Genomic DNA, 24,347 nt, shown 5'->3' with positions numbered 1-24,347 from the left:
GCCTGCTGCGTTCACCAGCAACTTTGATGTGTGTTGCTTCAGTGTCACAGACAGATTACACTGGCCAAAGAAGACTTTGCTTCCTGAATACTTTTGGGTATAACTAATGGGGTTTTGGACTGCTGATCATGAAAATCACCATGAAATTTCCCTATTATGCACCATTTTTTAAAAAAATCAACTATATTTGTTATTTCAATTCATAATTCCAGTCGGCATATGTGATGCCAAGATTAAGGAAGGCAATTTTGTTGGTCTTCAAATCAAATAGGTCATTATTGGCAGGCAATTTGAAGAATTTTTAGTGGGACTGGGGAAAATCGCATGGAAGACATTCAAGGATGTTGTTGAAAATGTTCTTGGCAATGACAGAGTGCCAAACTACGTGCAGTTGGTTGACAATGTGCTTCAAGCATACAAAACCATGAAGTGCAACATGTCACCAAAGATTCAGTTTCTACATTTCCATTTAGACTTTTGCCCTGCAAATCTTGGCACCATCAGTGACGAGCAGGGTGAAAAGTTTCACCAGGACATTGCAGTCATGTAGAAACGGTATCAGGGCAACCAAAATACATCAATGCTGGCTGATTATTGTTGGACACTTAAGTGAGAAGCCTCAAACACCAAGTACAAACAAAAATTATCAACAAAACATTTTTGCTTAGTTGAACTTTTGCCAAGTGTCAGTGCCATTATGCAATCAAACGCATTATATTGAATAAAAGTTAATTGTTTCTCCAAATTCCTAGGTCATACAAGTAGTCTGAAATTATATTTGTGCTCAGCTTCACATGGTCGATCATAAACAAAAAAAAAAATTCTGTGGAAGCAACATTTTCCAAAAAAAACTCTGTAGTCCAGTGTTATTGGGTCTTCATCGCATTGCAATTGAGTGCTGTTCCCTCACGATTCAAGATGATATGCTGTCATTCTTCAGTACATAAGTGTAAAGAAGACTGAAATGATTGTTACTTCAGATCAGATGCAACATTAAAAACAAAATAAACATAAAGAACACAATAAAAAACAAAAAAACTATAAAAGTGAATCCTATAAAACTGTTGTATATCACAGTTATGACTGCTGTGTACAATGTACATAAAGTGACATTGTATGAAGGGAAGTTTTGGGGTGGGGGGGAAATTAATGGGTGGAGGTGTTAATCAGCCTGCCAGCTTGGGGGAAGTAACTTTTTGTCTAGTGGTCCTGGTGGCTCAATTACAATAGTGACTTATCTTTAAATTTAAATTACAAACGTAGATTAGATTCAACTTTCTTGTCATTGTGCCGAGTATAGATACAAAGCCAATGAAATGCAGTTAGCATCTAACCAGAAATGCAAAGAATATTGTTATTTACAAAATAACTGTGAATAAAAAGTAAGTGCTACAGCACACAAATATAAAAGTACTGAGACAGTACAATATGGGTGCAATACTGCTTAGCGCTGTGATGAGAGGTTCAGCAGGGTCACAGCCTCAGGGAAGAAGCTCTTCCTGTGCCTGCTGGAGCGGGAGCGGAGGCTCCTGTAGCACCTACCAGATGGGAGGAGAGTAAAAAGTCCATGGTTAGGGTAAGATGCATCTGTGATAATGCTTTTCGCCCTGCCCAGGCAGCGTTTATGGTAGATGTTCTCGATAGTGGGCAAGTGGGTGCTGATAATCCGCTGGGCAGTTTTCACCACACGCTGGAGCGCTTTGCGGTCCGATACGGGACAGTTGCCATACCACACTGAGATGCAGTTGGTGAGTATGCCGTTAGTGGTACAGCGGTAAAAGTCCGTCAGTATCCTGGGACAGAGGTGAGCTTTCTTGATGCTCCGCTGGAAATAAAGGCGCTGTTGCGCCTTTTTGACTAAGATGGAGGAGTTCAGGGACCAAGTGAGATCCTCGGAAATGTGGACACCAAGGAATTTGAAGCTTGATACGTGCTCCACTACAGCTCCGTTGATGTACATGGGGATGTGAGTGTGGCTCCTAGCATGCCTGAAGTCCACAGTGATCTCCTTGGTTTTCCGGGTGTTGAGGGCCAGGTTGTTGTCGGAACACCAAGCGGCCAGATGCTGGACCTTGTCCCTGTAAGCCATCTTCATTGACTGAAATGTGCTTTGAGAAATCCTGAAGTTGTAAAAGGCACTGTATATGATTTTTTTACTTCCAGGATATTTAAATGAAACTAATTTTAAGTTCTCCAAGTAAGAATTTGAAATTGGGATTGTAAGGTTTTCCATCCCTGAGTGTTGTTTGTTTAGTGACATAATCAGCATCGCGCTATCTACCTGTGGCCACAAGAACAGGTAGCTGCCCTGCTGGAGCACTGTTGTGACTCAGCTATCCAACTCCACCATTCTGTCCACCTGCTGCACCAGCTTAGCCATAGTCATACTTTATTGATCCCGGGGGAAATGGGTTTTCATTACAGTTGCACCATAAATAATAAATAGTAATAAAACCATAAATAGTTAAATTGTAATATGTAAATTATGCCAGGAAGTAAGTCCAGGACCAGCCTATAGGCTCAGGGTGTCTGACCCTCCAAGGGAGGAGTTGTAAAGTTTGATGGCCACAGGCAGGAATGACTTCCTATGACGCTCTGTGTTGCATCTCGGTGGAATGAGTCTCTGGCTGAATGTACTCCTGTGCCCACCCAGTACGTTATGTAGTGGATGGGAGACATTGTACAAGATGGTATGCAACTTGGACAGCATCGTCTTTTCAGACACCACTGAGAGAGTCCAGTTCCATCCCCACAACATCACTGGCCTTATGAATGAGTTTGTTGATTCTGTTGGTGTCTGCCACCCTCAGCCTGCTGCCCCAGCACACAACAGCAAACATGATAGCACTGGCCAACACAGATTCGTAGAACATCCTCAGCATCGTCCGGCAGATGTTAAAGGACCTCAGTCTCCTCAGGAAATAGAGATGGCTCTGACCCTTCTTGTAGACAGCCTCTGTGTTCTTAGACCAGTCCAGTTTATTGTCAACTCGTATCCCCAGGTATTTGTAATCCTCCTCCATGTCCACACTGGCCCCCTGGATGGAAACAGGGGTCACTGGTACCTTAGCTCTCCTCAGGTCTATCACCAGCTCCTTAGTCTTTTTCATACTAAGCTGCAGATAATTCTGCTCACACCATGTGACAAATTTTCCTACTGTAGACCTGTACTTAGCCTCATCTCCCTTGCTGATGCATCCAACTATGGCAGAGTCATCAGAAAACTTCTGAAGATGACAAGACTGTGCAGTAGTTGAAGTCCAAGGTGTAAATGGTGAAGAGAAGGGGAGACAAGACAGTCCCCTGTGGAGCCCCAGTGCCACTTGCCAACTTGCCAACATGTTTGTGACAGTTCGTCCTGAACCTGGACCCTGGTCTCTCCAGCGGCTCCCAAAACACACTGGCATGTATAAGTAGCACATGGAGCTGGAGAAATTCAGTGGTGAGGGGTCCCTTCACTGAGATCCCAGACGCATCCTTACAATGCTAAAATCTCAACCAGAACTCTTATTATTAATTATTATTATTATTATTATTATTATCTTAGCTCAAGCTGGTAAAGCCTGGGGTATGGGCACAGTCATTTCTCAATTGTTGGTAACTTTCGGACTATTCTAGCATACTGTTCATAGAGATGAATTCATTACAACAGTGCATTGAGGTAGTTCAAGTTAAAACAGTGCAGAATGAAGTATATAAGTTACGGGGAAAGTGCAAGGTCAGAATGAGGTAGATTGTGAGCTATTCCAGTACTCTGGAGAAAGGGTGACGAAGACACCTTCCCAAGCAGCCAGTTCAAGATGGTGCTGCTGAAGCCCAGCGACTATCATCTTCGGCCAATAACACAAAAGAAACAACTAAACACGATCACAGCAAACTATAGCCTGTAACTTCCCTTTGGACTTGGATGCTGCAGAATTGAGTGGAGGCACATCCCGGGCCTGACCCCGACAGCGGGGAAAGACCCGAGGTTCAATCAATTTAAGCGCCTGGTTGAATTGGAAAGGTTGGATGAGGCCATGTTAAATCCAAAATGGATAAAAATTTGTGTTTATAATCACTATCAGTGGTCTCCCAATTGTACGTCAGCACATGCTGAGGTTGCCTCACGTGGCTCTATAATGAGTAGACCAAAGTGAGAATGATTTTGCTACAACAGTGGGCTCTGGGTGCTGTGATCGGAGGAGGCAGGGAAAGCTGGCCTCTGAAGACTTGAGGTGTTGGCTGTGAGTCTCGGGCAGGTTCCCCTTCCACTCTGTGTCAGTGTCTTTGCACTTTTGGGCAGAGTGAGTGAGCTGATTGCTGTGCAATTGATTCGATTCTTGGGTTGTAACTTTGTCTTGGAATTCGGCAGTTCCAGGTGACCTGGGAAACCAGCTGGAGGCCAAGCTGAACAAGCCTAGCGTGGTTCACTACCTGTGTGCAAAGAAAACCGAGGATTACTTCACTCTGTGGCTGAACCTTGAGCTGCTTCTGCCTTACGCCATTGACTGCTGGATCGACAATATGAGGTAAGGGGTCAAAAAGTACTCCGCATAATCAGAATGTGCTCCGTGCTGCCAAATTCACAAGGCTGGCCAGACATGGTATCATTTTCAGTTCCTCCTGGGAAGAATGATACTGTCTAGGAAGCTGGTTTCTTATTGACCACAAGACATGGGAGGCGTTTGGCCCGTCGCATCTGCTCCATCATTTCATCGTGACTGATTTATTATCTGTCTTTACCCCATTCTCCTGCCCTCTCCCTGTAACCTCTGATATCCTTACTAAACAAGAACCTATCAACTCATTGACTGGACCTCCACTGCCATCTATGGCAATAAATTCCACAGATTCAGCAGCTTCTGGTTAAAGAAATCTCTCTTCATCCCTGTTCTGAAGGGTCGTCCTTCCCTTCGGAGGCTGTGCCCTCTGGTCCCAGACTCTCCCATTACAGGAAACATCCTCTCCATGTCCACTCCATCTCGGCCTTTCAATATTCAGTAGATTTCAATAAGATCTCTCCTCATTCTTCTAAGCTTCAGCGAATACGGGCCCAAAGCCTTTACACACTCCTCATTCATTAACCCTTTCATTCCCAGGAATTTTCTTGTAAACCTCCTTTGGACTCTCCAATACTTCCTTAGATAAGAGACCCAAGACTGCTCACAGCTGGTTTAGTGTGTGACTAATCTCAGGTTAACTGAGGTGCTTCTTCAAAGAAGCAACATGCTTGGGCAAATAAAATAAACGAGCTGCTGGAGGAGTGTAGCATTTGTGGAGGGAAATGGACAGTCGACATTTCGGATCAAGACCCTGGAAGGGAATAGGGAGATGGCCAGTATATAGACGTGATGGGGAGGAATGGGGCAAGAAATGGCAAGCGAGGGGTGGTAGATTGGCAGGTGGGGGAGGAACGGGTGGAGGTAGCCACAGGCTGGGCAGTGAGGGATAGAGGTGATAAAGGGCTGCAGATTCTAGAATCTGGTAAGAAAGGAAAGTGAGGAGCGACCTTATAGGGGGATGGTTAGGTGAGCAGGGAAACAGTGACGGGAGTGGAATTCATGGGAATTTGAGGAACAGATTTGCAGAGCGATCACAGACTGTCACAAGAAACACAAGAGCGTGATAGCAACGCACACAATGCTGGAGGAACTCGGCAGGCCACGCAGCATCGATGGGGGATAAAAGTAAACAAGTCGAAGTTTCGGGCCGAGACTTCATCAGGGATGGGGGGGAGAAAGATGAAGAAGATGGGGGAGGGGAGGAGAAGTAGAAGGTGGTAGCTACCTATCACCTACCACCTTGTGCTTCTTCCTCCCCTCCCCTCCCCTCCTTCTTTATTCCAGTCCTGCCCAAGGATCTCAGCCCAAAACGTCAACTGTACTCATTTCCATAGATGCTGCCTGATTTGCGAGTTCCTCCAGCATTTTGTGTGTTTTGCTCAGACTTCCGGCATCTGCAGATTTTCTCAAGACTGGGATAGTAGGTGATTTTAACTTTCGCGTATTGACTGGGACTCCAATACTATAAGTAGGGCGGATGGGAAAGAGTTTGTCAAATGTATTCACGAAAGTTTCCTTAGAAGTTCCAAATAGAGGGCGTGTGATACTAGATCTCCTATTAGGAAATGAGACGGGACAGGTGACACAGGTTTGTGTAGGGGAACACTCTAGTGATCATATTGCTATTAGTTTCAAGGTTACTATGGAAAAAGATAGATTTGATCCATAAGATATAGCCGCAGAATTAGGCCATTTGGCCCATCAAGTCTGCTTCGCCATTTCATCATGGCTGATCCATTTTTCCTCTCAGCCCCAGTCTCCTGCCTCCCCCGTCTCCCCCCCACCCCCGTATCCCTTCATGCCCTGACCAATCCAGAATCTATCAACCTCTACCTTAAATATACATAAAGCCTAGGCCTCCACAGCTGCCTGTGACGAAGAATTCCACAGGCAGAGTATGGAGTTGTATGTTCCTGTCAGAATAAAAGGCAAGGGTAATGGGTTTTATGGAACCTTGGGTTTTCAGGAGGCATTAAGACCCTGGTTAAGAAAAAGAAGTTGCAAGCAGGAACAAAGGAGTTTCTTAAGGAGTATAAGAAATGCAAGAGAACACTTATTTTTTAAAAAAAGGAAATCAGGAGGGCTAGAAGAAGGCATGAAGTTGCCCTAGCAGACAAGGTAAAGTTGAATCCTAACGGCTTCTACAGATATATTAAGAGCAAAAGGATAGCAAGGGACAAAGGTCCTCTAGAAGAGCAGTGTGGTAATCTATGCATGGAGCTGAAAGAGATGGGGGAGATCTTAAATGGATTTTGTGCATCTGTATTTGCTCAGGAGTCTGTAGATGTGAGGCAAAGCAGCAGCCAACAGTGAGGTCATGGACCCTTTACAGATGTCAGTGGAGGGGGTGTTTTCTCTCTTGAGGCAAATTGGGATGAATAATTCCTCAGGGCTTGACAAGGTGTTGCCTTGGACTCTTTGGGAGGCAAGTGCAGAATTTGCAAGGGCACTAGCAGAGATATCACCTTTTAGGACAGAATATGGATTGTTTTGTTTCTTGCTTTTCCTCACCAGCAGTCTCCTGCTACACCCTGTCTGGGTGTACTTGCCCATGTAGGTTTGGTTCACAATAGCCTCAATCATTCAGCCCAAACTGGGGCTATCCATCTGTCATCTCCCAGACCACCTCAACAGGACATAGCTGGAACAACCCAGTATCGTTAACCTGATTAATGCTGGTACATTTCATTGCTGTGGCCATTAACCTCTAAATTTGTTTTTGTGTTTATATTTGATTAATTGGCACTAACTGGACAAACATGCTTCCTTCTGTCTATTTTCCTTTTGGATCTTGAGTCTGGGTCAGACCCCAGATCTTCTGAGGCGCTTCCCCCAGTACAGCTAATTGCAAGAATACACCTTACTTAACTAGTACTTTTCATGACCTTAGGAGAACCAAACCAGTTGAGAATTGTTTCTGAGAGGTGAGAATTTTCCCTCTCTAAATGCCGTCGAGAAGGTGCAGGGAGCTGCTGCCTAAATCTGCTGCAGTCCTTTGAACGAAGGTAGCCCCACAGCGCTGTAGGACTTCCAGAAATGATGGGCTGAGGGGAAGCTGTAGGTGGTGGTGTTCCCATGTGCCTGGATTTTTTTTCTTTCTTGGCTGGAGAGGTCGTGGGTTTGGGAGGTGCGTGGTGTCAGGGGAGCAAACTGCAGTGCATTTTGTAGCGGAAGATGGCAGCATTGCAGTTAGCATCTTGCTGTTACAACATCAGCTGTAAGATCAGGGTTCAGATCCCACCGCTGTCCGTAAACAGTTGTATGTACTCCCCATGACCACAGAGATTTCCTCCAGGTGCTTCAGTTTCCTCCCACATTCAAAGGGCGTACTGTTCAGGTGGGTGAGTTGTGAGCATGCTATGTTAGTGCTGGAAGTGTGGCGACTCAGCACAATTCTCACTGATCTGATTTGTCGAAGATGATGCATTTCACTAATTGCAAGCTGAACTTCAATCTTTAAAGGGATTAGCTTTATTTGTCACATACTGTGTAATATTGAAACACACAGTGACAAATTGGCGACAAATCAGATCAGTAAGGATTGTGCTGGGCAGCCTGCAAGCTTCACAACACTTCAGGCGCCACAATAGCATGCCCACAAGAGACTGCATTCACTGAAATCTGGAGCAAAAAGCAATTTTCTGGGAGCATTCAGCTGGTGAGATGAGGGTTGGTCAGTGCTTTGGGTCAGCTTAGCAACCAACGTGTACACAACAAGGTCCCATATCAAAAATATGGTAATAATCAGTTAACTGGGATTGCACAGGAATCTTGCTGTGTCATAGTCATAGTCATACTTTATTGATCCCAGGGGAAATTGGTTTTCGTTACAGTTGCACCATAAATAATAAATAGTAATAAAACCATAAATAGTTAAATAGTAATATGTAAATTATGCCAGTAAATTATGAAATAAATCCAGGACCAGCCTATCGGCTCAGGGTGTCTGACCCTCCAAGGGAGGAGTTGTAAAGTTTGATGGCCACAGGCAGGAATGACTTCCTATGACGCTCTGTGTTGCATCTCGGTGGAATGAGTCTCTGGCTGAATGTACTCCTGTGCCCACCCAGTACGTTATGTAGTGGATGGGAGACATTGTCCAAGATGGCATGCAACTGAGACAGCATCCTCTTTTCAGACACCACCGTCAGAGAGTCCAGTTCCATCCCCACAACATCACTGGCCTTATGAATGAGTTTGTTGATTCTGTTGGTGTCTGCTACCCTCAGCCTGCTGCCCCAGCACACAACAGCAAACATGATAGCACTGGCCACCACAGACTCGTAGAACATCCTCAGCATCGTCCGGCAAATGTTAAAGGACCTCAGTCTCCTCAGGAAATAGAGGTGGCTCTGATCCTTCTTGTAGACAGCCTCAGTGTTCTTTGATCAGTCCAGTTTATTGTCAATTCGTATCCCCAGGTATTTGTAATCCTCCACCATGTCCACACTGACCCCCTGGATGGAAGCAGGGGTCACCGGTACCTTAGCTCTCCTCAGGTCTACCACCAGCTCCTTAGTCTTTTTCACATTAAGCTGCAGATAAGCTGTGGCATAATTGCTCACCCAAATGTCACCATGCGCTTGGGGAAAGCAACTTATTGACTGTGAGGGTTTTATAATTAGTGATGTGGCCCATCCACAGTGTTAATGTTAGGGCAGACCACCACTGTCGTCAGTTATCAAAATTAGGGATTGGCACCTTGCTGATTCGCATAGATGTGGTGTGTCTTCACCATTGTCTATCTTAAAATCTGTTGCTATGCTGTGGAGATGTACTCAGTGGCCACTTAGATAGATATACCTTGTACATCTTGGCCACACACACAAAATGCTGGAGGAATTCAGCAGGCCAGGCAGCATCTACGGAAAAGAGTACAGTCGATCTTTTGGGCCGAGACCCTCCATCAGGACTGGAAGAGGGGAAGTCAGAGTGAGAGGGGAAGTCAGAGTCAGTGGTGAGAGGGAGAGGAAGAAGTACAAGGTGGTGGGCGATAGGTGAAACCGGGAGGGGGGGAGTGGTAAAGTAAAAAGCTGGGAAATTGATTGGTGAAAGAGAGAGAGCTGGAGAAAGCGGGGGAGCTCTGATGTGAAAGGATAGAAGACCATGGAAGAGGAAGTAGGAGGAGCACCAGAGGGAGGTGATGGGCAGATAAGGAAATAAGGTGAGGCGGGGGGGAAGAAACAGAAATGGGGAATGGTGAAGGAGAGGAGGGTGTGCAGTTACCGGAAGTCTGAAAAATTGATGTTCATGCAATCAGGTTGAGATCCCCACCTTAAAAATTAATATTTTGCTTCTGCATCATTTACAAGTGAGTTTTGTTCAGTGAAGCTTACAGAGCAGCCAGCTGCCTTACTGCTGTGATTCTCCGGGGCGACCTTCTCCTGCAGCTCCGACTGCACGATTAGTGTACACCTGCTCATCCATGCAAGTATCTCATCAGCCAATCATGTGGCAGCAACTCAATGCATAAAAGCATGCAGACACGGTCAAGAGTTTCAGTTGATGTTCGGACCAAACTTCAGAATGGGGAATGGGGAAGAAATGTGATCTAAGTGACTTTCTCCATGGAATGATTATTGGTGCCGGATGGGGTGCTTTGAGTATCTCAAACTGCTGATCTCCCTGGAATTTTCACGCACAACAGTCTCTGGAGTTTACAGGCAGTGGTGCGGATAAACAAAACAGCCATTGAGCAGCAGTTCTGTGGGTGAAAATGCCTTGTTATGAGAGGTCAGAGGTGAATGGATAGACTGATTCACGCTGCCAGGAAAACAACAGTAACTCACGTGATCGCGCATTACAACAGTGGTGTGCAGTAGAGTACCTCTTAATGCAGAATAGGTCGATTCCTGAAGTGGATGGGCAGCAGTAGAAGACAATGAACATGCACTCAGTGTATACAACATCCTCCTGAGTGTAGTCACTGTGTAAATGCATCTCAAGCACAGTTCTTCAAGTATGAGCAGCACTTAACATAAGTAAGTGTTTTAATTTACACTTATAAACACCCACTGATGCTTTGCTAATGAATATTAACAAACTATTTTCCACTCTTACTCGAATTAAGCCAGTTTTCTCTCTTTACATCAAAGGAATGTGTACTTTATGAAACCAGATTCTTGGCATATATTAAATTTCTTCTCCATAGGAACCAGAATAATAGACATTCTACAGCAGAGGGAATCTGAATGTGTAATGCAGTCAATCCCTTAATGTGCCCCTGTCATAAAAATTAATATTTTGATTCTGCATTATTTACGAGTGGGTTGTGTTCAGTGAAGCTTACAGAGCAGCCAGCTGCCATACTGCTCTGATTCTCCAAAGTGACCTTCTCCCATAGCTCCGACTGCACGATTAGTGTACACCATTATCGATAGGCCAGGTCTTCCCAGTTGGAGCTAATAGGGTAATGAAACCAGTCATGCTATTGCTAGGTTTATCTTTCGAAGTCATGGTAAAGATATAAAACAAGACTGTTTATTCACAAGACCTGTATTGATATAACTCCTGATTGTCATGTGGCTTGTCACATGCTTCAGTGATAAGCAAGTTTTGCAAAGGAAGTTGAGGCTTATCCGGCCACGAACATACCAAATGTTTATCATCTGTCAAATAGAGAAACTGAATGGAATTAACAGGCTGAACATTGACACAAAGAGTTTCTTGGCAGTAACAAAGTAAGGGAAGGCCCTGGGTTACGGTTCATGGAGCACTAAAACACAGAAACAGGCCCTTCAGCATGTCTAATCTATGCCAAACTATTAATCTACCTAGTCCCAGCGACCTGCGCCCAGACCATGGGCCTCCATACCTCTACAATCCATGTACCAATCCTAATTTCTGTTAAACGGTGAACTCAACCCCACATGCACCATTTGCACTAGGAGCTCGTTCCACACTCTCACCGTCCTCTGTGTAAAGAAGTTCTCCTTCATATTCTCCTTAAACATTTCACCTTTCACTCTTAACCCATGACCTCTAGTTCTGGTCTCACCCATGCTCAGTGGATAAAGCCTGCTTGCATTTACCCCATCTGTACCCTTCATAATTTTGTATATCTCTGTCAGATCTTCCTCATTCTCCTACACTCCAGGGAATAAAGTTCTAAGCTATTCAAACTTTCCCTATAACTCAGGTCCTCAAGTCCCGGTAGCATCTTTGTAAATTTTCTCTGAACCTTGTCAATCTTACTGGTATTGTTCCTATAGGTAGATGACCAGAACTGTACACAATATTCCAAGTTGGGCCTCACTAATGTCTTGTACAACTTCAACACAGCATCCCAACTCCTGTACTCAGTACTTTGGTGTATGAAGGCCAATGTGCCAAAAGCTCTTTTTATGGTTTGAGCAAGGTTGTGAGATTCTCTAGGTATTTTTTTTACCCCGGAGGCAGTCAGTGTTAGGCGGATATTGTTTTCTCTCTGTTTCCCTAAGTAAGTGAGACCTGGTTGCAAATACTGGTCTGGCAAAATAAAACTTGTTTTGGAAAAATGGAAAAAATTGTGACTACAATTTTACAAATGATAAAGGAAGGCCTGGTTGCAACAAGGCTCAGGCAATAGTCATTGTTACCAAGGGAGAGTCCCAGCAGTCCATTGATACTCATGATCAAATTTCCCACCTTTGACCAGTCGTGGAAACAATGTGGTTAACATAATATATAGTCAGCAAATGACTCATCTCTTCACTCCCAGCAGTGTTCACACCAAACCACAAGACACCAACCAATGTGTTAGAACTTCCTATACTTACAGCTGGATAAGTGCAGCCCTGTTATTATGTGAGGCTCGACACTATCAAAACAGGCAGTTTGCTTGTTTCAGGATTCACCCCATTACACAAGTGGCCACTCTGCAACCACCAGTGCAGTAAACATCTCCAACCACCCAGACTCTGCACCCTGAAGGACATAGCTGGCAGCCTCGTGAGAAGGGCTCAGCACAAAAGTCTCTAAATCATCGACTATCCTGGCATTGAATTCTTGTCCCTTCATCACCAGAGACAAAAAGAAGAGGAGTTTGGAGAGGGTTACTTTCATTATTCTGGGACTTTCTATTTAATATCACTTTGAGAGGACCTTGGCCATGTGTACTTGAGCAGTTCAAGGCAGTATCAGCACCATCTTCCCTAGGCAGTGAGGGAGATGCAGTCGATGTTAGCCATTGGTCTGTGCCTTTCTGGTTAGTAATATGGGGAGGAGGGACCACATGCGCATTTGAAGTGGGTTTTAAAGAGCAGCTTTGCATCAGAGACTTTGGTGGCAGAGTTTCTGGGGAATTGGACCAAGGCTGCCAAAGTTGGAAGAAAGTGTGGATTATTCAGAAACCAGAGTCGGAGGGGTGCAGGGTCATAGATGAAGTGCTGGGGTAAGTTAGTTATAGGGAAGTGGCATCACCATGGTGAGGTTTAAATACCAACAAGGCACCAAAATGAGTGGTGGACTAGGTTTCCATGTAGGTTGGTGGGGAGGGACACGGTGGGCAAACTGGGTTTGGTACAAGGCACCTGCCCGTAATGGCCTGACCAGAGTGACTGATGAACCAGCTGCATAAAGAATAACTGCTGGGGAAAATATCAGATGGTTTAGGGCTCTGCAGAGGTGAGATTTGTTGGGAACAGGAAATGAGCTCTGTAACCAGTTCCTCTAAGTGAGCATATGAGGAGATCAGAGGAAATGATGAAAGACAATAGTTACCACTCGGCATCAGAGTTCTGCACTGTTGTTTATGTGATTAAGGGTAGCGATATTGCATTATCTGGTAAAGGATATAAGGAAACATCCCTACGAGGAAGAGGAATAACTCATTCTTTTCTTGCTCTATTGAAGCCTTGATGTGATTGAGCCCATTGTATCAACCCACAGGAAGGGTGAATGAACGATACGTTAACAGCCAAGCTGATGATTGTGCAGAGCCAAAGGGAAAGGGGTGATCTACTAAAAGTTGCCCAGATGTCTTGGGCCAAGTATCTGTAGAACAGTCCGTAGAAACTAGCAAACAGTGAGAATTTGGAATTTAAACAGGGAGAAAAGAAATGATGTTTAGGGCTGTCGAGTTTAAAAGATAAATCTGGATTTGTGGAGCACGTTCCACTATTTCTGGGCATCCCAGGTATGTCTGCCAGGCTACAGTGGTACTCTCCTTGTCTGGGGGTCTGATGGTGGGATTGAAGTTGGAGCTCTAGATTTCTAGCATCTGCAGGGTCTCTTTTGTCCAGAAATTAATTTCCTCTTTGATGCAGGTTTCATGGGCTGGCTGACATGTTCTCTGTATTAATTTTGTAGCCAGTAAAGGTGGAAATTTGGTGAAAGAAGCTGCTGAGTTACTGTGAAGCAAGCAAGAGTGGGGTTTTGTGACAAACTGTGGCTTAACATTCATTGAGCAACCCAATGATGCCTTTTGTTTCAAAATAAGTTACTAGTTAGGTTGGAACAGTTAACTGTAAGTGATTTACTGCAATTATTGCACATTTAAAAACTGCAGTGTGTGGCAAACCAAGCTCATTTTTTTAAAAATATAAGACCTACCTGTATATGGATTTTTCAAATTTATGCTTGATGTCAATGCAACATGATGTGAACTTTTACTCCTGGGCTGTGACAACCACGCAGAAGATTTTGCCAGTGGTAGGGCCTCAACTGGATAAACTTGCAACCTGATGAGAAGTTCCAAATCATAAAGACATCACCACATAAATCTTGTGTACTGCACCAAACCGTGTAAATAAGATGCAAGTTTCAAGCTTCTCACTGGGAGAATGACTTGGGTGTCGTAGAACATAATTTCTGAAAGTTTTTGACTTGTAAATTGAGTTTCTCACAAAAGCAGGTACAGAGACGTTCGGCAGGGTAGCACAGTAGTCAGCACAAAGCTTTACGGTGACAGCGACCCAGGTTCAATTACCGCAGCTCCTATAAAGAGTTTGTACGTTCTCCCCGTGACGACATGGGTTTCCTCTGGGTGCTCCAGTTTCCTCCCACAGTCTAAAGACCTACTATTTGGTAGGTTAATTGGTCATTGTAAATTGCCTTGTGATCGAGCTAGGGTTAAATCGGGGGTTGCTGAGTGACATGACTCAAAAGGCTGTGTTGTAGCTCAAGATAAATAAAGAAATGATCAAATATAAAGTTGTTCACTGTCCCATGTTGCTCTCTGCTTAAACTTCACTAAACTGAGAAGATAGAGTAAACAGGTTTTTGAGGCTATTTGAATGAAGTATTTTGAGGCAAATTATTCCACAGTCTTTTTTAAAATTGATCCTTTAAGTTCAGATGGCTTAATTACAAACTCTACTGGAGGCAGCTTCCAGGGAGTGTTAGTTTACCAATAATATTATCTCCCTTAATGTGTTTTTGACACATTAAACCAATCTCCATAGGGGTAGAATATGATGGTGTCAGTAAGGATATCCTGTCTTCTGCTTGTTAATGCCCTCTTCCAGGCGTCAGAAGATGTTAGCTTATGTAACTGCCAAATGAATGTAACCATGTATCCTTTGATATGCAGTTTTCAAGTACAATATCGCATTTTTGATGAGGGGCAAGTTCTGATAGAGCTATTGTGATAAAGGCCAAAAGGATGAAATTCTGTCTGACTGAATCCTGAAGCTTACTGCTCAAAAGAACTGAAGGTGACTTTTAAATTGAAATGGCTGACAGTTCATGCTGACTGACATTTAATGGCTAACATGCACCTTTAGCAGTTTAGCTCCATTAGCGTGAGAATTTGCCTTCTAAAGCGAGTGAGCCAATGCCCTTAATGTCAACCCGAGTCTTGGGTGGTGACAGGTTTTCCATCTGCATGTTGGGCAAAGGTCCAACTCTGACAGTCTGAGTGTCAAAGCAGGGTTTAAAGGCTTCAGAACTATTGGTGTCTGCAGGCAGGGGTTAAGTGAGGAGGCAACTGGAAAAAGCAAATAATTTTTTTTTTTTGGTTTGTAGGCTTGTTTACAACACAACAACAAAAAAAACAGAAACGCCACCTGGAGTTGACGTGAGAATTCCCGGATTCGGGAAAACCTACCCACTGGAATTCCTGGATCCCAGCAAAAGAACTGTGGGTAAGTCCAGTTCAATGTGGATTGAGGGATCGATGCATCAGCCATTAATGTTTCAGACAGGGGTTCTAAATTACCCATTCAGGATCTATTGGAGAGCATAATTTGCCAGGGTTTGTAGAAAGCAAAAGGCCTGGAACAAGATTTTCTCAGTAAGTACGTTTAATGTCAGAAATGTATACAACTATACATCCTGAAATTCTTTTTCTTCGTAAACATCCACGAAAACAGAGGAGTGCCCCAAAGAATGAATGACAGTTAAACGTTAGAATCCCAAACGCCCCCCCAGCTCCTCCCTCCCGCACACAAGCAGCAGCAAGGCAACAACTACCCTCCACCAGCATAAAAGCATTAGCGCCCTCCACCGAGCACTCAAACATGTAGCAAAGCATCAGTAAAGACACAGATTTGCAGTACCCCAAAAACTACTCATTCACCTGATAACTCAACATACCACAGGCTCTCTCTCCCCCGAAGGAGGGAAAAAGGGGTGTCCTTGTTTCGCAGTTGGGGGGGGGGGGGCATGACAAACAACGACGTTAAAAGTTTGTTGCGTTGCTTTTTTCCAAGTTCTGTGCCCAGAGAGTCAACCCCAAGGCTCCGGTCTCTGGACACATAACCTGCTACTCCCAATGTTCCATGTTCTCCCGTGATGCCTCGGTCAGGGGCACTGGCTTCAAATCAGCATGTCTCCAGAGCCAGGAAAATCTGGCACCCTGATGGCATGCTAGTCTTCCAGGCTGCATCCTTGGGATATCAAAAAGCAGCCAGCCATGAGGCCCTGAGAGCAGGTCCCATTCTGTAAAGAACAGGAGTCAGAGTGTAACTCCAGGTCAGGGTCTTCAAAGGAAGCTTGAAAAGAGATATCAAAGATGGAAATAGAACTGTTTCCGAAGATGCAAGCAAATGAGTCGCCGTTTAGCGCCATCTTAACTTTGCTCCGCCCTCCAATGACACATTTTCTTAAAGCTTTTCTACAATATCATTTTGGCCAGATGTTGGCATTAGTTGGGATTTCTCAAGGACAAAAAGGGTAAGCTATAGTTGGAGCAGCAAATGGATTTATCGTTGCCCAGTGGAGTGCTCAGGTTAACTTGTACACGGACACATCTTTGCTCATGTGCTTGTGTGTTAGATGTGAATGAAAGGTGTCAGGAAGCAGCCAAAATCCTTGCATGCTGCAAAACTTTTCTCTGGAAGAGGCTGCGTAACTTCAAAACTTTCCACTGTCGTTTCCAAGTTCTGTTTCTTGCTGCTGCTTTAGGGGAATGTGTGACACCCCGTAGAATTGTTTGCAGCATTGTCCCAGAGGTCACAGAAATCGCCATATGGTGTTCTAGTACGTTTTGTGGATAGACTGAGAGAGGCAGAAAAAATGGCCCCAAGGTACAGGGAAGGAGGGGAACACGAAGCTATTGTGAATGCAGAGTAGCATTTAAAAATAGTTCCTCTCAAAGCCAGGGAAATACTTGAAAGGTCACTCCGGTTTAAGATGGCGCTGGTGAGATATGGTGACACTTTACTGGCAGCAAACAGATCTACTACTCAACTACTCACATCATTTCTGGACAACAGCCACTGCGTTCAGTAGCCTGTATCTTCCCTTGCAGACTTGTGCTTTTGAACCACTTGGCAGTTTTGCGGTGTTCTGAGGGAATTCAGTGAACTGGAGTCTTGAAGGTGCAGCAGTGAGGCGGGTGTGGGCCAAATCGAGGTGGCACGGCCTGGGTTCGAGCGAAGAGTGAGCCAGTGTTTGGCAGGGTTAGATTGAAAAGGGTTTGGAAGTGAGGGACAGGCTAGCTACTCCATGAGCTTTACTCATCTTTGTGCTGAATTGATGCTCTGAGGTTGCCCACAGCAATGAACAGGCTTCGTGGCTATGGACTCACTTTCATAAACTTTAGTTCTGAGTTTTATTTGTTCGCTTTTTATTGTTTGCATGATTTGTTCCTTTTTCCGCACATTGAGTGTTTGACAGTCTTTTTTTTTATGGGTTCTATTGGGTTTCTTTGATTTCTGGCTGCCTGAAAGAAAACACATTTCAAGGTTGTAGATATACTTTAAATTTTGAGCTTTGAACTTTGAAATTAAGACAATTAACCTAGACCACATGGTTCTCAAACGGCAGTGATCTGTTTGGTCATTCTTGAGGAAATCGATATTGGTCAAGTTTCGCAAAAGCCGTTGATGCTTATCTTTTAATAGTGCCACAATCGTTCATCTACTGTATCTGCTGTTCCTAATGTGGCCTCCTCTACATCAATGAGATCCAATGTAGATTGGGGACCACTTCATCCAGTGCCTTCACTTTGTCTGCCATAAGGCCATTCTCAGGTTGGGGGGGCAGCCCCTCATATTCCATCTGGGTAGCCTCCAATCTGATAGCATGAAGGTCAATTTCTCTAACTCTGGGTAATTGCCTCCCTCTCCCCTTTTTCTACACATCTCTTATCCTTCTCATCACTTGCCTATCATCACATAACAGCACATTTGGAAAGCGGTGAAATCATCGGACAAAGTCAGCATGGATTTGTGAAAGGAAAATCATGTCTGACGAATCTCATAGAATTTTTTGAGGATGTAACTAGTAGAGTGGATAGGGGAGAACCAGTGGATGTGGTATATTTGGATTTTCAAAAGGCTTTTGACAAGGTCCCACACAGGAGATTAGTGTGCAAACCTAAAGCACACGGTATTGGGGGTAAGGTATTGATGTGGATGGAGGATTGGTTAGCAGACAGGAAGCAAAGAGTGGGAATAAACAGGACCTTTTCAGAATAGCAGGCGGTGACTAGTGGGGTACCGCAAGGCTCAGTGTTGAGACCCCAGTTGTTTACAATATATATTAATGACTTGGATGAGGGAATTAAATGCAGCATCTCCAAGTTTGCGGATGACACGAAACTGGGTGGCAGTGTTAGCTGTGAGGAGGATGCTAAGAGGATGCAGAGTGACTTGGATAGGTTGGGTGAGTGGGCAAATTCATGGCAGATGCAATTTAATGTGGATAAATGTGAAGTTATCTACCTTGGTGGCAAAAATAGGAAAACAGATTATTATCTGAATGGTGGCCGATTAGGAAAAGGGGAGGTGCAACGAGACCTGGGTGTCATTATACACCAGTCGTTGAAAGTGGGCATGCAGGTACAGCAGGCGGTGAAAAAGGCGAATGCTATGCTGGCATTTATAGCAAGAAGATTCGAGTACAGGAGCAGGGAGGTACTACTGCAGTTGTACAAGGCCTTGGTGAGACCACACCTGGAGTATTGTGTGCAGTTTTGGTCCCCTAATCTGAGGAAAGACAGCCTTGCCATAGAGGGAGTACAAAGAACGTTCACCAGATTGATTCCTGGGATGGCAGGACTTTCATATGAAGAAAGACTGGATGAACTAGGCTTGTACTCATTGGAATTTAGAAGATTGAGGGGGGATCTGATTGAAACGTATGAAATCCTAAAGGGATTGGACAGGCTAGATGCAGGAAGATTGTTCCCGATGTTGGGGAAGTCCAGAACAAGGGGTCACAGTTTGAGGATAAAGGGGAAGCCTTTTAGGACCGAGATTAGGAAAAACTTCTTCACACAGAGAATGGTGAATCTGTGGAATTCTCTGCCACAGGAAACAGTTGAGGCCAGTTCATTGGCTATATTTAAGAGGGAGTTAGATATGGCCCTTGTGACTACGGGGATCAGGGGGTATGGAGGGAAGGCTGGGGCGGGGTTCTGAGTTGGATGATCAGCCATGATCATAATAAATGGCGGTGCAGGCTCGAAGGGCCGAATGGCCTACTCCTGCACCTATTTTCTATGTTTCTATGTTTCTATTTCCCTCTGCTCCTCCTCCTTCCCCTTCTCCCATAGTCCACTCTCCAATCAGATTCCTCCTTCATTCCTTTGCCACTTCCCCCTCCCACACCTATTCACCTTCCCCCTCACTTGATCTCACCTATCACCTGCCAGTTTGTACTCCTTCCCCTCCCCCTTCTTTTCCAGTCCTGATGAAAGGTCCTGGCCCAAAACGTCAACTGTTTATTCCAGCGGTCCCCAACCACCAGGCCACGGACCGGTACCGGGCCGCAGAGCATGCGCTACCAGGCCGCGAGGAAGCGATATGATTTGGCGCTATGAGTCACCTGCACTTTTCCTCATTCCCTGTCACGCGCACTGTTGAGCTTGAATGCACGCGAGGTCATTACCCTCACGTCATCCATGTCAACACAGGAAGAAGATCAACTCCTCGAGCTTGCAAATGACGGTGGGTTGAAAAGTATGTTTGACATACCATCTCTGCTGGCATTCTGGATCAAAGTCGAGGCTAAATATCCTGAGATAGCCACGAAAGCACTGAAAACGTTGCTTCCATTTCCAACATATCTCTGCAATGAATGCAACGAAAACTAAATTGCAGAATAGACTGGACATAAGGAATCCCCTTCGAGTATCACTGTCTCCCATCACCCCTCGATGGCACCGTCTTGTTGCAGGAAAACAAGCCCAGGGCTCCCACTGATTCAGAATATTGGTGTGTTGCAATGATCTTATAGGTTCATACGGAGAAAATTTGCACTGGTGTGTTTAATATCCAAACGTTACTTAAAATGCTATGATGCTATTGACTGGTAAGTGACTTATATAACCATATAACAATTACAGCACTGAAACAGGCCATCTCGGCCGTTCTAGTCTGTGCCGAACGCTACTCTCACCTAGTTCCACCGACCTGCACTCAGCCCATAGCCCTCCATTCCTTTCCTGTCCATATACCTATCCAATTTTTCTTTAAATGATAATATCGAACCTGCCTGTACCACTCTTACTGGAAGTTCGTTCAACATTTACTTCAAGCTCCCCTGGCCTCCGCTGATAATTGACTTATCGCTGTATTCATGCGAGGAAAATATGCGCTGTGTGTTTAATATTAAATTCGTTAGATAAACCCTTTTAGAAACGAAATGTGAGTGCACTAGCCACTTATCACCTAAATTCCGGTGGTGATTAACAGTGCCGCCCCCCCCCCCCGAACAGAATCGCCAGAAACGATTTGTAGAAAAAAATCGGCAGGTACACGCATGTGCACTGGTGCCCGCGCAAGGCTTCATGGTCATTGTAGTCTTTCTCGGGGTAAACACAACGTATTTGACTGTTACTCTTGTCCGTTGGCAACCCTACCCACCACCACATTCCACCCCCCCCCCCCCCCCCCACTGGTCAGCCGGTCCGCAAGAATATTGTCAATATTAAACCGGTCCGCAGTGCAAAAAAGGTTGGGGACCCCGGGTTTATTCCCCTCCACAGATGCTGCCTGACCTGCTGAATTCCTCTAGCATTTTGTGTGTTGCTCACCTTCCCCTTCACTGAGGGGGCAGGGGCTTAGTTCAATGATCTTGTTTGAAAATTGGACCTTTATTAACATGGTAGTTAAGTTACTGGATCAGCAATCCATTGGCCGGGTCTGATAATATAGGAACATCAAACCTCAACGTATTCTGGGAGTGGGTGGGAGGGGAAAAGGTCACCATTAATCAACATTAATGGTGCAACATTAATCAGCCAGGTCATAACAAAAAACCCACCTGACTCACTTACGTTTTTAGTGCTACCTGTACTTAGCCTGATCTGTTGAGGACTTCCGATTTGCAGCTCAATGCCTTTGGAATGTGGGAGGGAATGAGAGCCACCCAGTCACAGGGAAGAACCTGCTGTCCTCACAGATAGCAATGGCGCTGTAATAGTGTTACGGTGACCACTACCTAACTGTGCTGCCCTATGACAGTGGGGCCAAGCAAACCTGGGTTTACACACATTTACCTGTTTAGAAAGAGTAACTTGTATTTCACATCCCTGGGGGTTATTAATGAACTCAAGCAGGCTGACTGCTGAAGAACCAGGCGGGAGTGCCAACAGCATCAGTGTGCCATTAAATCCAGTAGTTTCACTTTTAAAAATTATTTCAAAAATGTACTTTATTCATATTATAATAGATAGGATTGGTAAACACATTTCTCTACATGCAATGAAATGTTCAGTAGGGCCCTAGACTATGCTCATTCCCCACAGAGTTTCTGTAGTGGCTACACCAAACTTTAGTCCCCCTCTCAGCATGGACGCCTGCCCTCTGGAGTATGCCAGCTGGCAGCATTCACTGGCACTGGAAAGCCAGTGGGCTTCGGGCAGACCGAAGCGTGCCTTGTGCCAAGCTGCTGATCTTCCAGCGACAGACGTTTGTCTCGGTGTGTATCCCAGGTCCCAGCACCGTCTGTTATGCAGCTGCTCAGGGCGAGTCTCAAGTAGAACCATTACATTCTTTTCCAGACCTCCTTGCTAAATGTACCATCTACAAGGAGGGGGACGATCCACAGCCATCTCAAAGGCAGCATCCTTCAAGAGCGAGGCTCGTGAAAGATCTGATAGGGAGGGCCACTTTCACTAACAGCCCGTCTCCCAGTGAGGTTATGGTGCCTGTTTGAGTTCTGGTAACAGGAATTCTGCCAAATGCCTGTTCAGGGAACCATCCCACAGGATTCACCAACTCTTCTTCCTTTTCATACTGACTACTGCCTGGTGCCTTTAAAATGTTTTGCGTATATAAATTGTCCCTATGCGTACTTTTGGTCAGTGACCCAATCTCCCAGTCTGAGCCAGATTTAGCCTGCTGATACTCTTGTGAGGAGCACGGAGTTATTTTGCCACACTGGCATCACTGTGTAAATGCACAATATATCCATGCAAACCGTTGGAAGAATTGATTTGACAACCGTTGGTGTTTAGCCAGTGTAGTTGCTTTCCTATTGAAATAATTTCCTAGCCGAGATGCCTGGAGCGCCATGATGTGGAGGAAAAATCCTGAGCTTCTGATGAGTCATGAGCTTGTGACAAGTTAAGCTTTCCTGGGACGTGACCCACAGCTCCAGCAAGCCTGCAAATTAACATCAAAAAGGCAGCTGAGCCCATGAGTCCTGTCAGAAGGCATCAAAGACTTTGTTTCCAGTTGAATGAGATAAAAGGGCTGTATCAACACCAATCTTTGCACATTGATTCGACCCACTGAAGAACAGGCTGCCCTTTCTCCCAAGTGCTAACTCATTGAAGCTGCTACTCAGATAGGTATTTTGGAGCCAGTGATAGATGGTATGGATGGATTGAAGGGAAAGCTGGATAGTACGAGGGAGAGGGAAATGGTGTTATGCCAAGTAAAGTGAAGCACAAATACAACATTGATCAGGATATACGGGTTGCTTCAGTGTTGTATATTCCATGTGGTCATGCTCTCTCTGCGTTCCTACGATAGATCCTTAGACTGTGCATTTCCTGGCCTTGCTTGTGGGTTTGTTCAATGTGGGGTTTGCACCAGCTCGAGAATTCAGTAGTTACCAGTTGGTATAAATCAAGCACTACACTTGTCATCTTGTAAACACTCTCTAGTCTTGGATCAAGTTTCTGAGAAAGGAGAAGTCCTTTTTCATGCTTGGGGTGTGAAAGTGTTGTGCAGGCAAGGAAGAACTTCTGAAATGCAGCCATTGTCATCACGTAGGAAATGCAGCAACCACCTGAAGAGCAAGCTGCTGGAACTGATAATCTGAGGTCCACATTTTTCTTTTAAAACATTATTGGCAGAAGGATCTATGTTGTCCATGACACAGAGAATAATTCTCTTCTGTTTTATAGAACCCTGGGATCTTACACCCACATGAAAATGTATTGAGCCACTTTTTAATGCGTTATTTGGGAGGTGGCATGTGGAAATGAAGTAATTCTTAGTATTGCATCATAATAATCCCTTGGGCACTCGGCAAAAGCCTATTAAAAAGAAGCAAGGTGTAAGAGGAATGGCCACACTTCTGCTCAACAGGCTTGGGCAAGCGCAGGCAGAGGTTGTAAGTAAGTTCCTAGTAAGTATTTTTTCTCACTCTCTGTTTGTCTGCTGGTACCTGCCTTGTGCACTGAGAATGGGTCCAGAGTTAGTGGTATATTCTTTATGTGGGAACTCTGTCCAGTCTCCTTAATAACTACATCTGCGTGGAGCTTATCAAGCTGCAGATCCTTAGACACCATGCTAAGGAGCTGAGCTGCAGCTTGATGACCTTTGGCTCACTGGAGAATGAGGAGGTGTTGGACTGGAGCTCGCGGGAACGTAGTCAACCCTGTGTTGTAGGAGGCCAGGTACCAAGGTGGCAGTCAGGAGGGGGAAAGGGAATAGACAAGTAGTGCAGAGTACCCCTGTGGGCGTTCCCCTCAATAATAATAAACCAATTTGGATGCTGTTGGGGAGGATGACCTGCTGGAGGAAGTCTCAGTAACTGGGTCTCTGGCACTGAGTTTGCCTCTGTGGCTTGGAAGGGAGGGCTGAGAAGCAGAGTACAGTAGTGATAGGGATTCTGTAGTTAAGGGAGTGGACTGGAGGAGACACCCAGACGGTGTGGTGCCTCCCAGGTGCCAGGGTCAGGGATGTCTCAGATCAGGTCCACAGCATTTTAAGGTGGAGGGTGAGCAGCCAGATGTCACAGTACATATTGGTACCAATGACATGGGTAGGAAATGGGAGGAGGTCCTGAAGAGAGAATATAGGGAGTTGGGTAGAAAGCCGAAAAGCAGGACTTCCAGAGTAGTAATCTCTGGATTGCCGTCTGTATCATGTGCCAGGGAGGATAAGAATAGAATGATTTGGCAGATGAATGTGTGGCTGAGGGGTTGGCGCAGGCAGTAGGGTTTCAGATTTCTGGATCATTGGGATCTCTTCTGGGAAA

General features: G+C 45.0%; 1 protein-coding gene across 2 annotated transcripts in view; it reads left to right on the top strand.

Annotated features, from left to right (window-relative positions):
* The window catches only part of pla2g15 (phospholipase A2, group XV), a 59,692-nt gene that overhangs the window by 17,687 nt on the left and 17,658 nt on the right, over positions 1-24,347 (top strand). For both annotated transcript variants that reach the window (XM_072279426.1, XM_072279425.1), the window contains exons 2-3: positions 4,355-4,511; positions 15,489-15,607. In XM_072279426.1, the coding sequence (XP_072135527.1) occupies positions 4,355-4,511; positions 15,489-15,607 (276 nt within the window). The remainder of the gene's footprint in view (positions 1-4,354; positions 4,512-15,488; positions 15,608-24,347) is intronic.

Source organism: Mobula birostris, chromosome 15, assembly GCF_030028105.1.
Source record: "Mobula birostris isolate sMobBir1 chromosome 15, sMobBir1.hap1, whole genome shotgun sequence".
NCBI lineage: Eukaryota > Metazoa > Chordata > Chondrichthyes > Myliobatiformes > Myliobatidae > Mobula > Mobula birostris.
The sequence above is the reverse complement of the archived record's forward strand: the minus strand, read 5'-3'. Positions and strand labels throughout refer to the sequence as shown.